We start from the raw sequence: 15,095 nt of genomic DNA on the forward strand, positions 1-15,095 counted from the left end.
CCTATGGGAACCAGCACAGTGGCAACATTCACTACCTAACTTGTGTATGCCAAGCCCCGCTCCACCTCACTTTGGCAGATCTACCCTTCCCAGTCACCCTTGCCTCATTCCAGGCACTGCAGTCCCCCTCCCCCAGAATACCTGCACATATCTTGCCAACACCATTTCTCTGGACTTGGGATTTTGCAGGGCCTCTGTCCCTATGGTGATGGCTGTAGGCTCTGTGGAAGCCCAAGGCTCACATTGTTAAAACTGCACACCACACCCTGAAGCCCTGGTCCCAGCAGTGGCCCCACCTTATTAAAACTGCATGCCCCACCTGGGCCAGGGACCAAACTCTGCCTACAATAGTCAGAGCCTCTGCAGATGACTGGACTGATGGAAAAAAGGCAGCCAGGACTCAACAGCAGGGCACACACAACACACACAGGAGACAACCCTGAAGCACCAGGTTCTGATGAACAGAGGACACTGCACTGCATGGCACTAAAGGACCTCTTCTTCATAAGGCTATTACTTTCACAGAGCAGAAGATGTAGCTGACTTTTTCTAATACACAGGAAACAGGAATATGGCCCAAATAAAAGAACAGGACAAAACCACAGCAAGACACCCAAGCAAAATAGATAAGATGCCTGATAGGGAATTTAAAGCAATGATTATAAAGATACTCACTGGACTTGAGAAAAGAGTGGAGGACCTCATGAAACCCTTAACAAAGAAAAAGAAAACATAACAAAGAACCAGAGATGAAGAGCACAATAGGTGAAATTAAAAATACACCAGAAGGAATAAAATGGCAGGCTACAGGAAGCAGAGGAACATATTAGTAACCTGGAGGACAGAGTAAGGGAAAGTAATCAAAACGAGAAAATGAGAGAAAAAAATTATGCAAAATGAGAATAGACTTAGGGAACTCAGAAACTCCTTTAAGCATGATAGCATTTACATTATAGGGATTCCAGAAGAAGAAAAGAGAGAAAGTGAAGATGGGGGGAAGGGGGCTGGCTGGCTCAGTTGGAAGAGCATGCAACTCTTGACTTCAGGATTGAGAGTTCAAGCCCCATATTGGGTATAGAGATTACTAAAAAATAAATAAATAAAATTTAAAAAGAGAGAAAAGGGGGCAGAAAATTTACTTGAGGAAATAATAACTGAAAACTTTCCTATCTGGGTAAGGAAATCGATATCCAGATCCAGGAAGCACAAAGATTCCCCCAGCAAAATCAACCCAAGGAGGTCTACACCAAGACGCATAGTAATTAAAATGGCAAAAAGTAGCAATAAAAACAACAACAACGAAAAATTTAAAGCAGCAAGAGGAAAGACAGTTACATAAAAAGGAAACCCCATAAGGCTATCAGGAGGTTTTTAAGCAGAAATTTTCCAAGCCAGAAGGGAGTGGCATGATATATTGAAAGTGTGGAAAGGGAAAAATCTGCAGCCAAGAATATTCTATCCAGCAAGGCTATCATTCAGAATAGAAGGAGAGATAAAGAGTTTCCAAGACAAACAAAAGCTAAAGGAATTCATGACCACTAAACCAGCCCTTCAAAAAATGTTAAAGGGGACTCTTTGCATGGAAAGGAAAGACAGTAAGTAAGAGTTAAAAAAAAAAAAGGAAGCACAAAAGCAGTAAAAATAAGTATATCTGTAAAAATCAGTCAAGAGACGCACAAAATAAAAGAGTATGATACCATATATCAGAAATGTGGTGGGGAAAGGAGTAAAGAATAGGCTCAAACTTAAGCTACCATCAACTTAAAATAGACTGCTATATATAGAAGATGTTATGTACAAACCTAGTGGTCACCATGAATTAAAATCAGTAATAGATATGCAAAGAGGTGAAAGACCTGTACTCTGAAAACTGTAAAATTGATGAAAGAAATTGAAGACAACACAAAGAAATGGAAAGACATTCTATGCTCATGCCCTGGAAGAACAAATATTATTGAAATAGCTACACTACCCAAAACATCTACAGATTTAGTAAAATCCCTAACAAAATACCAACAGCATATTCATTTTTCAAAGAATTAGAAAAAAACAATTCTAAAATTTGTATGGAACCACAAAAGATCCCAAATAGCCAAAAACATCTTGAAAAAGAAAAACAAAACTGGAGGTATCACCATTCTAGACTTTAAGTTATATTACAAAACTGTAGTAATCAAAACAGTATGGTACTGGCAAAACATAGGCACATAGATCAACAGAATAGAAAGACCAGAAATAAACCCATAGTTAAATATTCAGTTAATCTTCAATAAAGGAAGCAAGAATAAGCAAAGAGAAAAAGACAGTCTCTTTAGCAAATGGTGTTGGAAAAACTGGAAGGCAACATGCAAAAGAATGAAATTGGACCACTTTCTTATACCTACACACAAATAAACTCAAAATGCATTAGGGACCTAAATGTGAGACCTGAAACCATAAAAATCCTAGAAGAGAATATAAGCAGTAATTTCTTTGACATCAGCCGAAACAACCTCTTTCTAGATATGTGTCCTGAGGCAAGGGAAAGAAAAGCAAAAAATGAACTATTGGGACTATATCAAAATAAAAGTCTCTGCATAGCAAAAGAAATAACCAACAAAACTTAAAAGACAACCTACAGAATAGGAGAAGATACTTGTAAATGACATGTCTGATAAAAGGTTAGCATGCTAAGTGTGTAAAGAACTTATACAACTCAACACCCAAAAACCTAAAGAATCCAAGTAAAAAAAATGGGCAAAAGGCATGAGCAGACATTTCTCCAAAGAAGACATACATATGGCCAACAGATAATGAAAAGATGCTCAACATTACTGATCATCAGGGAAATGCAAACCAAAATAACATTGAGATATCATGTCACATCTATCAGAATTGTTAAGATCAAAAATTCAAGAAACAACAAGTGTTGACAAGAATGTGGAGAAAAAGGAACCCTCGTGTGCTGTTGGTGGGAATGCAAACTGGTGCAGCCACTGTGGAAGACAGTTTGGAGGGTCCTCAAAAAACTAAAAATGGAACTACCCTATTATCTTATAATCACACTACTGTGTATTTACACAAAGAATACAAGAAAACACTAATTCAAAGGGATATATGCACCCCTGTATTTATTGCAGTGTTATTTACAATAGCCCAAACCATGGAAGCAGCCCAAGTGTCCATCGATAGATGAATTAGTAAAAATGTAGTATATATACACAATACAGTATTACTCAGCCATAAAAAAGAAATCTTGCCATTTGCAACAACATGGATGGATCTAGAGAATATAATGCTAAGTGAAATAAGCCAGCTAGAGAAAGACAAATACCAAATGATTTCACTCCTGTGGAATTTAAGAAATGAAGCAAACAAACAGAGGGGGGAGAAAAAAGACAAACCAAGAAACGGACTTAACTATAGAGAACAAACTGATGGTTATCAGAGGGAGGTGGGGGGGATGGGTAAAACAGGTGAAAGGGATTAAGAGTACATGTTTCATGATGAGCACTGGGTAATGTATAGAATTGGTGAATCACTATATTGTACACCTGCAACTCATATAACACTGTATGTTAACTACACTGGAATTAAAAAATAAGTAAAAAATAAAAAGTAAAAAAAATTTACTCATAAAAAACTGAATTTAATATGAAAGAGTAGTAGTGCATTGAACAAAGGTATTTATAATTCTGCCTTATTTTTATCTCAGATTGGTATTGCTTAAAGGTCAAGTGTGTGTGTGTGTGTGCGCGTGCGTGTGCGTGTGTGTGTGTGTGTGTAAGAGAGACAGAAAGAAAAAGAACGTGCATCGCATTGTTTTGTTATCTGACCTTTTCAGCATTTTAGCTCCAGGCCAGTCGTGGAGCAACACTGGGAGTCTTGTGAGGATTATATATAGCAAAATGTCACCAGCAACCAAAGACATTCTGTCCCCCTCCCAATCCAAATACTTGAAATTCACACCCTGGAAAAAAATTCACAGTAAATTTTGGGTCAGCAAGAATAGCACTGTATTTGTGCATAGGACGTTTTGTTTTTCAGTTGTATTCACTGTAAAAGGAGAACGGGGCTGCATGGTGGGTTGGGAGATACAGAGAGCCCCCTTCCCCACCCCAAACAGCACTTGCTCTGTGAATGAATAGGAATTGTGGCCAAAATGACATGTGTGCTTAGCAATTTACAATTTCAGAATAACCCCAGCTTTTCATCCTCACAACAGCCCACTGAAGTTGGCCAGGCAGATATTACTGTGTCCATTGACAGATGAAAAACTGAGGCAGAATAAAGGAGTGAAGGGATAGATGTTAGACCATTCAGAGCCAGGTGAGGCCCACAAGCCTGCTGACCCATGCCCGGCACTCTTAGTACTGGACTATGGCAAGTCACAGCCTCTCCATTTCTGCCACTGTGACATGAATCCACCTCCAAGTCCCCCCACCAACAGCTTTAACTTGCTAAGGTTCTGGAAGGACCATGACAGGAGCAAATATTTACCTGCTGCTGGATTTCTACCATATAGGGTAAGCCAGGCACAAAATTATGAAGTTGAAATAGAAGTTTCTGGGCTATTTCAGGACTACTCACCCATCATAGACAACAGCCTCATTGGAAAGATGCCCCGGGTAGCACAGGAAGCCCACCAGGTATGCGCCCCACCCACATTTTCTAGCAGGGTCATAAATCTTTCTTTCCACAGCTGGTCCCACACTGGTCCTAAGCCTGTAGTTCACACCAGGTTGGGAGTGACAGACCCTTTCTCCCCATCTCATGCTTCAACACTCCTGGCTGGTCAATCAAGGCACTTTTTCTCAATGAACATGAACTTAATTAAATATTCGACACAAATGGACCCATGAGATGAAATTTTTTTGTCTGTGCATTAGGTAATTTTTAATAATTTGTGTCATGCTTGTTTCCAAGAAAAGACACAATAGATCAAAACTATCAAAATGACGATCAAAAGCAAGAATGGAGTAAGGGGAAGGGTGTGTGCAGAAAGGCTGGCCTGATGCTGCCTTCAGCCCAGGAGCAGAAAACTGAACTCTCAGCTTTCTCACAATGTCAACAGGAAAAATGGGTTACAGATACAGCCATTTTGTAGGAAAGACAAACTTTCCCTGACCTTGAAATCTAGGAGTGAAATCTAGGAGTCAGTTGTAGCATAGTTTTTAAAAAGGCACATCAGGCAGCTTAATGGGCATTGTCTTCACCCGCCCAGGCATTGTTTCTCAGAGTTCTCTAGACTGTGAGAATCCAAACAATCTGGGGTGCTTGATAAAGATGCAGATTCCTGTTCAGCATGGTGACCACAGTTCATGGTTCCTACTGAGTCGTATACTTGAAGTTCGCTAAGAGAGTTTTCTTAGATGTCCACACCACACACACACACAACATGGTGTTGCTGTGAGGTGATGCCTGTGTTAATTAGCTTGGTTGTGGTAATCATTTCATAATGTATATCACAGTATCCCACTGTACATCTAAAATATGTGATTTTTGTCAATTATGCCACAAGAAAGCCAGAGGGAAAAATATATATATACATTCATGAGCCCTGCCCCAAACTCACTAAGTGAGAATCTCTGGAGGATGGGCCTGGTGGTCTGTATTTTGAACAAGCTCACTAACTGATGTTCTATACCTGCACATTGGTTAGTGGAGGAACTCCAGGTATCAAGACTCACCCAGAGAGATGCTTGAAGGCTGCAGAGGCTCTCCAGGCCCCCCAGGAGTTGGAAAGTCGAGGTTTCTTCATGCACTTGGGCGGGTAGTGAGCTTTCTGCTAGAATTTCAGATGGCCACAGGCCCCATCTCAGTCTTTCCATCACCCCTCAGGGTCTGCCATCCATAACTCACGGTAGCCACCAGCCTACATTAGAAACAAAAATATGGGCTCAGCTGACCCACCAAGCCTCGTGTTCCTACTCTCTCCCTTCCCCATCCTCATTCATAATGGGGAAAGCAGAGCCAGGGAGTCCAGGAGCCATCCAAGTGGCAAAAACCCCACTGAATGAGCCACATCACCCCCCACCATCTGTCCTGTGCCTCCCCACTCCCAGGGCAGTTTGGGATCTGCCAGGGACTGGCCTTGGGGAGACAATCATGAGTTCTTTCCTTTCCCTTCCCACAGGTTTGGAATAAATTGCCTCATCCAGTTTGAAGACTTTGCCAATGCCAATGCCTTCCGCCTGCTCAACAAATACCGCAACAAATATTGCATGTTCAATGATGACATCCAAGGTAAGTTTCCACCCCACCTGACAAAGCCACCAAGGACTCATGCCTTCTCACAGATTTCCCCTGGATGCCCAAGTGGGGGCACCTCCTAGCTAGTTTGCTGCCAGCAGCTGTGGAAGAAAGAGCATTAATGTTGGATTCAACTCCCACTTGGCTAAATTTAGTTCTGTGACTTTGAAAAAGTCCCTTAACTTTGCTAAGCCTCAGTTTCCTCATCTATAAAATGGACGTCATTACTGCTTCAAAGGAAAGTAAGAATTATGCGATTTAATACATGAAAGAAATACTAAACAGTGCTGTCATTTTCCAGCTGGTTGAACTTGGGCTAATCATATCTCTGAGCTATAGTCTTATCATCTAGTCAGTGTGGATGATAATAACTGCCTTGGGAGATTATTATGAAAATTTAAAGAGCTAATATATGGAAAGCACTAGCACAGAGGATTCATCCGACCAAAGCATCAATTACCCTAAAAATGTCCTTCCCCAGCCCCAATAGCTCGCTCTTGGATTTTCCAAATATTAGGTGCAGCTCTGTCAGAATCAGGACAGTCCCTTCTCTTACCTTGGTTAGAATGTGTGTTACTCAGAATGATAACTGTGGAAGGCATTGATGCCAGAGCCCCAGGGTGCTCCAAAAGCCAATAGGAAGCATTTTCTAGTTCAGGATCAACTTGGTTACCTGTTCTATGGACCAGAAGTATCTGAAGGCACTTGCTTCTTGCTGTGGAAATGCCAGTATGTGAAACTGGAAGGGAAGGGTTGGGGGGGGGGGGTCCCTCATATATCATCTCTCCTGATCCAGGCATTCTCAGTAAGAGCACTGGGAGCTATTCCTAATGTTCTGTAAAAGTCAACAGAAACACTGATGACATGTAGTTAGCATCTAATAGAGGGAGTTTGGCAAGCAGAATGTTTTAAAACCAAAGATGCATGTCAGGACAAGAACAAGTTGGTGGGGGACAGGTGTTGGTCCTTCCTTGGGAGTAAAAGATTGGCCAACCTTTCATTTTGCAGATGAGACCCAAAGAGGTCACAACTTTTCATCAAATGAGTTAGGGTTAAACCTAAGAGGGTTCAAACCCAGATAATAATAGCTAAGGTTTAGAGCTGAACATGTATTATACATCAGACACTGTTCTAAGCACTCTACACATTTAATCCTATGTGATCTTATTATCTCTGTCTTAAGAATGAAGATACTGAGGCACAGAGAGTAAGTAATTTATGCAGAAAGTAAGTATAGAGTTGAAATCTGGACCCTAAATTCTAAGTACATAATCACTCATCGTACTGTTCCCAGACCATACTATTACAGAACCAAATGTTTCTTCCTTTCCTGTGGCCCACATTAAGAGCTAACGAAATGTAATGAATGGGGTGTATTTTTGGATTGGGCATACGTTTTTAAGAGGCAGGATAGCACAGGTTAGCATATTTTTAGATAATTAAGATCAAAATATATGAGTTCAGCACTTGAAGAGTGGGTAGCCAGAGAGGGGAGACCCAGTAAGGGAGAGCTGACATATGGCAACCCCCCAGCCTGTCACCAGTCTGTCACCCTAGATGTATGGGCCTGGGAAAGCCCAGTATTACCCAGAGAAGTGGGCACTCTGCACAGACAGGGCAGCACAGTCCAAGAGCAATGGTTGGTGGCAGGAAGCATTCCCTCCCTGCCCTCCTTCCTGCTGGTCACCTCACTGTCAGCCCCGTGGACAGGGGTGTGGCCCCAGCCCTCAAGGAAACACCTGCCGGCTAGCCCCTGACCGGCTCCCCCGTCATGGCACTCACTCATGAGTCAGAGGCAGGACAGCCATCCCCCTGAGCCCACTGGGCTGCCAAGACCAGAAGGTGGGAGTGGAAAACAAGTCCATGTGGGTGGCACACCTGGTGCAGACTCCAGATGTACACACACACACACACACACACAGTCATGTGTGTACATCCTCATAAACAGGGGGACACATCTGGACCCTGCAATCCACCTGCCTCCACTACCCCCCGCTGCTGCCAGAAAGCACCTCTAAGATGAAACTATGGCCATCAACCCCCTCTTCATGAGCAAGTTCATGCTGCCCCACTGCAAGTATCAGGCCTCGAGGATCTGCCTCTTTGGGCCCCACTCCACCCCCACTAATCTCTCTGTCCTCGGACCCACTGTTACGTTTACTCCTCTAACCCCTTTCCTTGTCAGTTCTCTCTGCGTGTGAAAGTTCTGCCCCTTAGTCACTCATATGTACCTTTCAAGACTCAGCTTAAGGGTGTCCTGTCCCAGGGAAGGACTCACGCAGCCTTTGCTCCCCCAGTCTGATTCAGGTGCCCACCAGGTGCTCCCACGGTCACCTGTGCTCCCCTGTCAGTTCTCTTACCACACACTGTACCCCAAATGTCCGCGTGGAGTTGTCTGTCTCCCCAGGAGACAATAAGCTTCCAGAGGCAGAAACTATGTCATCTATTCTCATTCCCCAGTTCCCAGCACAGTGCCTGGCACATTCTAGATGCTTCATAAGTATTTGGAGAATGAATGAATGAATGAAGTCTACACACACAAATTGACATTCTCGTAAGCATACCCGCCAATTCCTGTGGGCATGTCTACCTTGGACACCTGCCCCTGCAGCCTCTCTCTTGTCCAGGTCATCATACATGTACTTACACAGTAGTGCCCCCCACATGCGCTTACACTCAGATGGATTTACATCATCGTGTGTACACATGTAGCATTTTTAATTTAGTCAATTCATTGTTAAATTCATTGGTTTTGATTTCCTGTTCATAGCCAGTCCCAGCAGAGTCTATTTAGCTCCCAGGCAAAGCTGGATGGAATAGTTTTCTGGGTCCCACAGCAGACAGCAGAGGACTTTCCCATTCTTTTCTCAGCAATTAAAAACTAAAGTCATGCATCTGAAATGTTTGATGAGAGCTAGCGAATAGTACCAGAATGTCAGGAGCCCTGTAATATCAAGTCTTTGATAGGACAGGCTGTTAGGTAGGAGCATGTAAGTAATAACAATAAAGAGGTGGGGGTGGAGGCACACCACCCAGATCTTCCTTTGAGAAAAGACTTGATGCCCCAACTACTGGCAGGGCTGTCAGCTGCCTCAGGCAGAGTCCCAGCTCCAGAGCTGCCTCGCCCACGGTCCTGCCCTGCCAGGGATGCCCTCACCCCGTGATGAGGGAATATAAAAGCCCAACCATTTTGGCCCAGTGCAGGACAAGTCTGAGGGGACATTGAACTCCAGAGCTCCCCCACAGGGTTGGCTGAGGCTTTGGGGACTGCATCACAGCCCAGCTTCTCCTCTGCTCCCTCCTGCTTTCCCCCTGCCCCACCCCTTTCCCACTCGCTTCCATAGGTGCCAATCCCAAGGGCACTTCTTGGTAACATCCTGAACACTCTACATGTCTCAGAATGTGCTTCCCAGGGAGCCCAAGCTGTGCCAAATAATATTTTGCATGCACAGAGAACTTTAGGTGTGAGCTATTTTTTTAATCCATACTGCCACGTAACTTCCTGGCAACAGCCCCCCACCCCCTCGGGGAGGACAGACATTGCTGTCCCCTGTCACTGGTAAGGAAACTGGAGTTCAAGCATTAATTTTTGCTCCAGGTCACATAGCCAGACAGACACAAAGTGGGACTAGAACCTAGTTGTTTCTGACTCACAGTTCTCCACTCTCTCTCCATGACATCAGGCTGCCTATTCCCCTGTGTGGGTGAGGCGGTGCAACAAGTCTTCTTGCTAAGGATTAAATTCCAGATCCCACATAAGTGGGGATATCACTAGTCTCCAGAAGCCCCTGACCGGCTGCTCCCATCTTTCCCATCCCCTCCTCCCCTGGTTTACAGACCAAAGAGGAGATCCAGAGAGGGGAAGGGGCTTGACCACACCATCAGCTGGTTACTGATGAGTCCAGGACCAGAAGCCTATGATGTGTGTTCTCAGTGCTAAGTGGGCAATTAGGACATTGGTGAGCAATTCCAGGACTCAGGGGGAAACATGGAAGATGAAGCTCATGCTTAATCTTTAACTCCAAAGTTAAGAGAAATGAAACATAAAACTATATAGCCATGCTCAAAAATAGAAAAAGGAACACCGTATGCAGAATTGAAAAGGGTCGAGAGGGAGGGAGGGCAGAAGGGAGGGATGACCGTGGCAAACAGACCCCAAAAACAAGTTATATATGGTTGCTGGGAACAGACCCAACGCACCCCAGCAGGACTCCTCATCGGAATCTACCTGAAACCCCACATATGGGAGGGGCTAGAACCAGGCTTGCACGTGAAAATGACACTGGGGCCATGCTGCCGGCTCCGAATACCGGCCCAGCATCACATCCTTGGTGGAACAAGGAAGGTGGGACTGAGGGCTTGAGGATCACAGCAGACAGCTCCAAGAGGGCAGGGCCATGCCTGGAGCTGAGCAGGAGCTCCAGCACATAATTTGAACTGTCTCCCAGCCAGTCCGGCTGTACCACACACCTTGGACTCACCCCACAGGGCTGACCACACGGTGGGGCCTCTGGAAACCCAGTGCTGGAAGGGTGAAGCGCTCCCCAGGACTGCTGACGGTCTCCTCTGTGCCCACCCCAGCTGGCTCACAGAGAGCCTCAGCCGCCCCAGGCTGGTCCTCGGTGAGCAGGGATGCTCGTGTGCTGACATACTGCTGGCAGTCTTTTCGGGAGACTTTGGAAAAGACAGAGGCTCAGGTGACTTGTTTCAACTGGGACCAGAGAAGCCTCCCTGCTCTTAGGGGAGGAGGAAACTGGAAGGGGGACAGCAATAGGAATGAATCATGCTGGAGGACAGGCCAGCTGCCTTCTTCCACAGAAGCCAGATCCAGGATGCTGCTGGCCTAGTGACCATGGACCTCCGGCCCCCACTGCTAGCTCCTCACACAGTGTGGCTCGGGTGTGAAAGTCTAGCTGGCGTGTCCAGTCCACAGCATCCTCCTACCCCACCAGCCTGCCCTGGACCTGCACTACTCCCGAGTCCTACCACATACCTGGGGCCAGATGGCCTGTCAGTGTGCCCTGTGGCATGTCAGGCCATCATCACCCCCTCACACTTCCAAATTTTAATTTGTGAGTCTGAGTGCTTAATAGTCAGACCTTGTATTGAGACAAGCCTAGGTCTGAATCCCCATTTTTCTCCCTTTGGCTTTGGCCACTTGACTTAAATCCTCACAGCCTTCTTTATCTGCAAAATGGACATCATAGTATTAACAGCCCGAAATGATAATCGTCAGTATGTACAGAATGACCAAGATGGTTTTAAAAGGCCAGCATCTATTCTAGTTGGCTGGACTTTACACCAACTTTACACCAGAATTACCCCAGTTTATGGCACCAGGTCATTATAAGGACAGGAGTCATGTATAGGCAGGGACAGGCACGTAACAGTACTTAGTTCTGGTACCTAGTACAAATACCTCTGGTGCATAGTATGCTCCTGGCACATAAGTATGAGAGGGAGGGAGAATGGTTGATACCCAGGATAGAGGCGCTTTGGTGGAGGTGAGGAAAGAGATGGGTGTGAGCACAGATCTGGGCAAGCCTGAGAAGGAGGCAGGACGTTTATCCACCTTCCACATATACCCTATTCTTCCAACCCATTGAACTCCTCAATTTTCTGCCAACTCTGTGATTTTGAATGTGCTGATCCCTTTGCCTAGAATTCTCTTCTGCTCTTGGCTGACTTCTGTGTGTCCTTAAAGTCTCAGGCTTCACCTCCTCCAAGGTACCACACCTAGGGCCAAGCCTGTCCCACTGGTGTCTGGCTGATCCCACCTTTCTCCAGAGCTCAGGAGTCACCCACTTTGCAGAACGCTTCTAAGTTCCCCAGAGCTCAGTTTGTCATGATACCAAAGGGGCAGATGGGAAGGAGTGGCCAAGCTCTGAAGACTTTGTCCAGCTGATCTGTCCTGTTTACCAGACACCAGGAGTTATTTCCGGCTCTTGGGGGTCTGCTGCCCTCTTTCCTACACCACGGCCACACACATGGAACAGTACTTCCTGGCCTTTCTGTTCTCTTTCCCTCACAGTGAGGCCTCCCCTGGCCTTTTCAACCTTCTCTCTCTGCAGTCTTCCTTTTCATGAAGCCCTGTGTTCTGTGCCTGCTCTTCACTTACAGGGCCGTCTCTAGCCCTGAGATTCCCATGGGTCTCTTACATCTGATCCTGGCTCCTCTGTGACCTCCCATTAGCTTGCTGCATCAGGTAAAAGCCCAGGGAAGCAAAAAGCTGGTAATTACTCTTTCTGGTTCCTCCCAGAGTGTGTCTGAATAGGTCTAACCCATCTTCTGCATGGGCCAGGAACTGCCTTCTAGAGGGTCCAGCAGTTTCAGAAAATTCTCCTCATGACACAGAAATAGGACTGAAGTTGTTTAGAAGGCCTTTGCTTGGTATCATTAAGGGAACTTGAATTTTTCTGAACATATAAGCTGTTAACTACCTACAGACAGACTGTTCTATTTATCCTTATATCTGCAAGGCCAGGTGCAGTGAAGGCCCAGAAACAGGCCCCCAGACACACTAATGAACAAGTGAGTGACGGTAGCCAGCTGCTTTGGGAAGGTAATTATGCAGATCCTGGAAGCAGGCCTGGCCTTGCAGTGGACAAAACCCAGTCCCCCAGGGCCCTAGGCCTCCAAAGCCACTTTGAGCAGACCCTGACCAAGTCTAACTCCCTGCCCTTCTCCCTGTCTGGGACAGCAGTCTCACCTCACCTACAAAATGGCTAATTCTTTCCCTTTTCTCCAGTAATCTGTTGTTCACCATGGAAGTTCCCTATCACTTCGTCAAATGTGACTATTAAAAACAGAATAGAAATTACATTTTCAGCTCATCCTTTTGTGCATTTCCTGAATGGACAACCTCTGATCCTCAGTTTGCAGGAAGTGTAATTATGGAAGCTCCTTCTAAAGAGGAAAACTTGTTTTTCTTTCATTGTGAATGGGAAACAGCCAGTCACACTTTAGGTGGCCCGTGGCATTTATGGGCACAAGCCATGTTCAACAACATCCCTGCACTCCTGGGTTTCTTCAGGTGGTTACCTTCAGAAAGCTAAACAGCTTCCTTCCTCTCCACTTTTAATTCCCTAACACGTTACCCAAGAGCTGCCCCAAATGAAAGTTAGTGATGGAGATAACTGTATTTGGCCAACTTTATAATATGGGGCTCAAGAACTGCTGTTCTTCCTCTTGAGTTCCGGTCTATAATCAGGGTAACTTGCCACTTCACAGGGTAACTTGCCTCAGAGGAAGGTTCCAGAAAGGAGAGCATGAAGAAGTAGCCAGCGAGGTAGCCGATGAGTGTGGGGCTCCAGGAGCCAAGTGCAGAAGGAGTTTCCCAAGAGAAAATAAGCAGCAGTATCCAATGCTGCTGAGAGGTCAAGGAAGAAGTGACTAAGGACTGACAACCGAATGTGACAAGGTGTGGTGGCACAGGTGACCTTGTCAAGAGGTGGGGACAGTTGATTGACTTGACTGGTTTCAGGGAGACTGAGAAAAAAGGAAACAGAGGCAATAAGTATACACAGCTCTTCCAAATAAGAACTAGGGTAGGACTATAGAGAGTCAAGAGGAAGCCTTTTTAAAGATGGGAGCTTGATGACATGTTTGTGTGCTGATGGCAGTGATCTGGTAGAGGAGAAATTGATGCAGAAAAAAGGAGAGAAAATTACAAAGGAGAGCAGGCAAAAATGATGGGACCTGACACACACCTGAGCTTTAGCTAGGAGCAGGGGCAGTTCATTGGTGGTAACGGGAGGAAACACAAAGCAAATGGATATGGAGGAAAAGGGTTTACAGACTTGGTGGTAAGAGGATTCAGAAGTTCTCTTCTGACTGTTGCTGTTCCCTTTGAACCTCACTTTCCACTTCTGAGATGGGGAGAAAACGGAGCTCATAGTACTTGTTTGGTAGTTATTTTGTGAAGATTAAATGGGCAAATGCAGGTAAGCACATACATAGCACAGAGTCAAGGTCACAGTGAGAGGGATCAATAAATGTCAGTTGGCTTTGTCTCCTCTCATCGAAATGTTCCCTTCTTTCCTATCAGATTTCCCATTGTTTTGTGTTCTCCACCCCTGCCAGAGCCATTGACATCCACTGCCTAATTCACTTCTTTCTACCTCCACCACCCCTCAGTTCTCCCTCAAGGAGAGCTCATAATGCCCCACCAGCTGCCTACAAGTCCAGACTCAGGAGAGGCTGGCTGAGCTTCATGGGCCACGAAGGGGTGGAAGCAGCACTGCAGGTATCCCTGCTCTGCTTCCAACTGATTGACTGAAAGGGGCCCCAGTTTCCTCACCTGTGTGCTTGGGGTAGGTCATGCTCTCCAGTCCCCATCCAGTACTGGATTTCTGCAGGTAAGCCCAGATATTCAGCTTGCAGGTTCTAACCACAATAGATCCTTGGCATCGGAGAAGGTAAAGAGCCATCAAGCACAGGGTCTTCTCTGATGGAATATCTTTGGCGCCATCTGGTGGCACATGTTTTGCACATCTCCTTGCCGGAGGCAGATGTCCCAAAATAGAATCAGATGAGAAGACTCCCTCTCTATTCAATGGAAGGAAACTAGTACTTCAGCTAGAGAAATCGTCTAGTTCAGTGCATCGCAGACTTAAATGGCCATATAAGTCATCTGAAGACCTTTTGAAATACAGGCTCTGACTCAGTAGAACTAAAATGAAAACAGCTCTTGGGGGCCAGAGAGTAGGATGGATGGAGTTGTTTCCAGAAAGAGAAATGGGGACTAGCTGACACAATAAGTGGACTTCAAGAAAATAAGAGATGAAGGTATTTAGGAATTTAGAGGAGCACCATACCATGCAATTCTCACTACCTATGTAAATGATTTCAGTAATTACTTAAAT

At 45.3% G+C, this 15,095-nt stretch overlaps 1 protein-coding gene across 3 annotated transcripts in view; it reads left to right on the forward strand.

The window, feature by feature from the left end:
• The window catches only part of ME3 (malic enzyme 3), a 184,626-nt gene that overhangs the window by 155,466 nt on the left and 14,065 nt on the right, over window positions 1-15,095 (forward strand). For all 3 annotated transcript variants that reach the window (XM_045483694.1, XM_045483695.1, XM_045483696.1), the window contains one exon: window positions 6,116-6,225. In XM_045483694.1, the coding sequence (XP_045339650.1) occupies window positions 6,116-6,225 (110 nt within the window). The remainder of the gene's footprint in view (window positions 1-6,115; window positions 6,226-15,095) is intronic.

Source organism: Leopardus geoffroyi, chromosome D1 (genome assembly GCF_018350155.1).
Source record: "Leopardus geoffroyi isolate Oge1 chromosome D1, O.geoffroyi_Oge1_pat1.0, whole genome shotgun sequence".
NCBI classification, from domain to species: Eukaryota; Metazoa; Chordata; class Mammalia; order Carnivora; family Felidae; genus Leopardus; species Leopardus geoffroyi.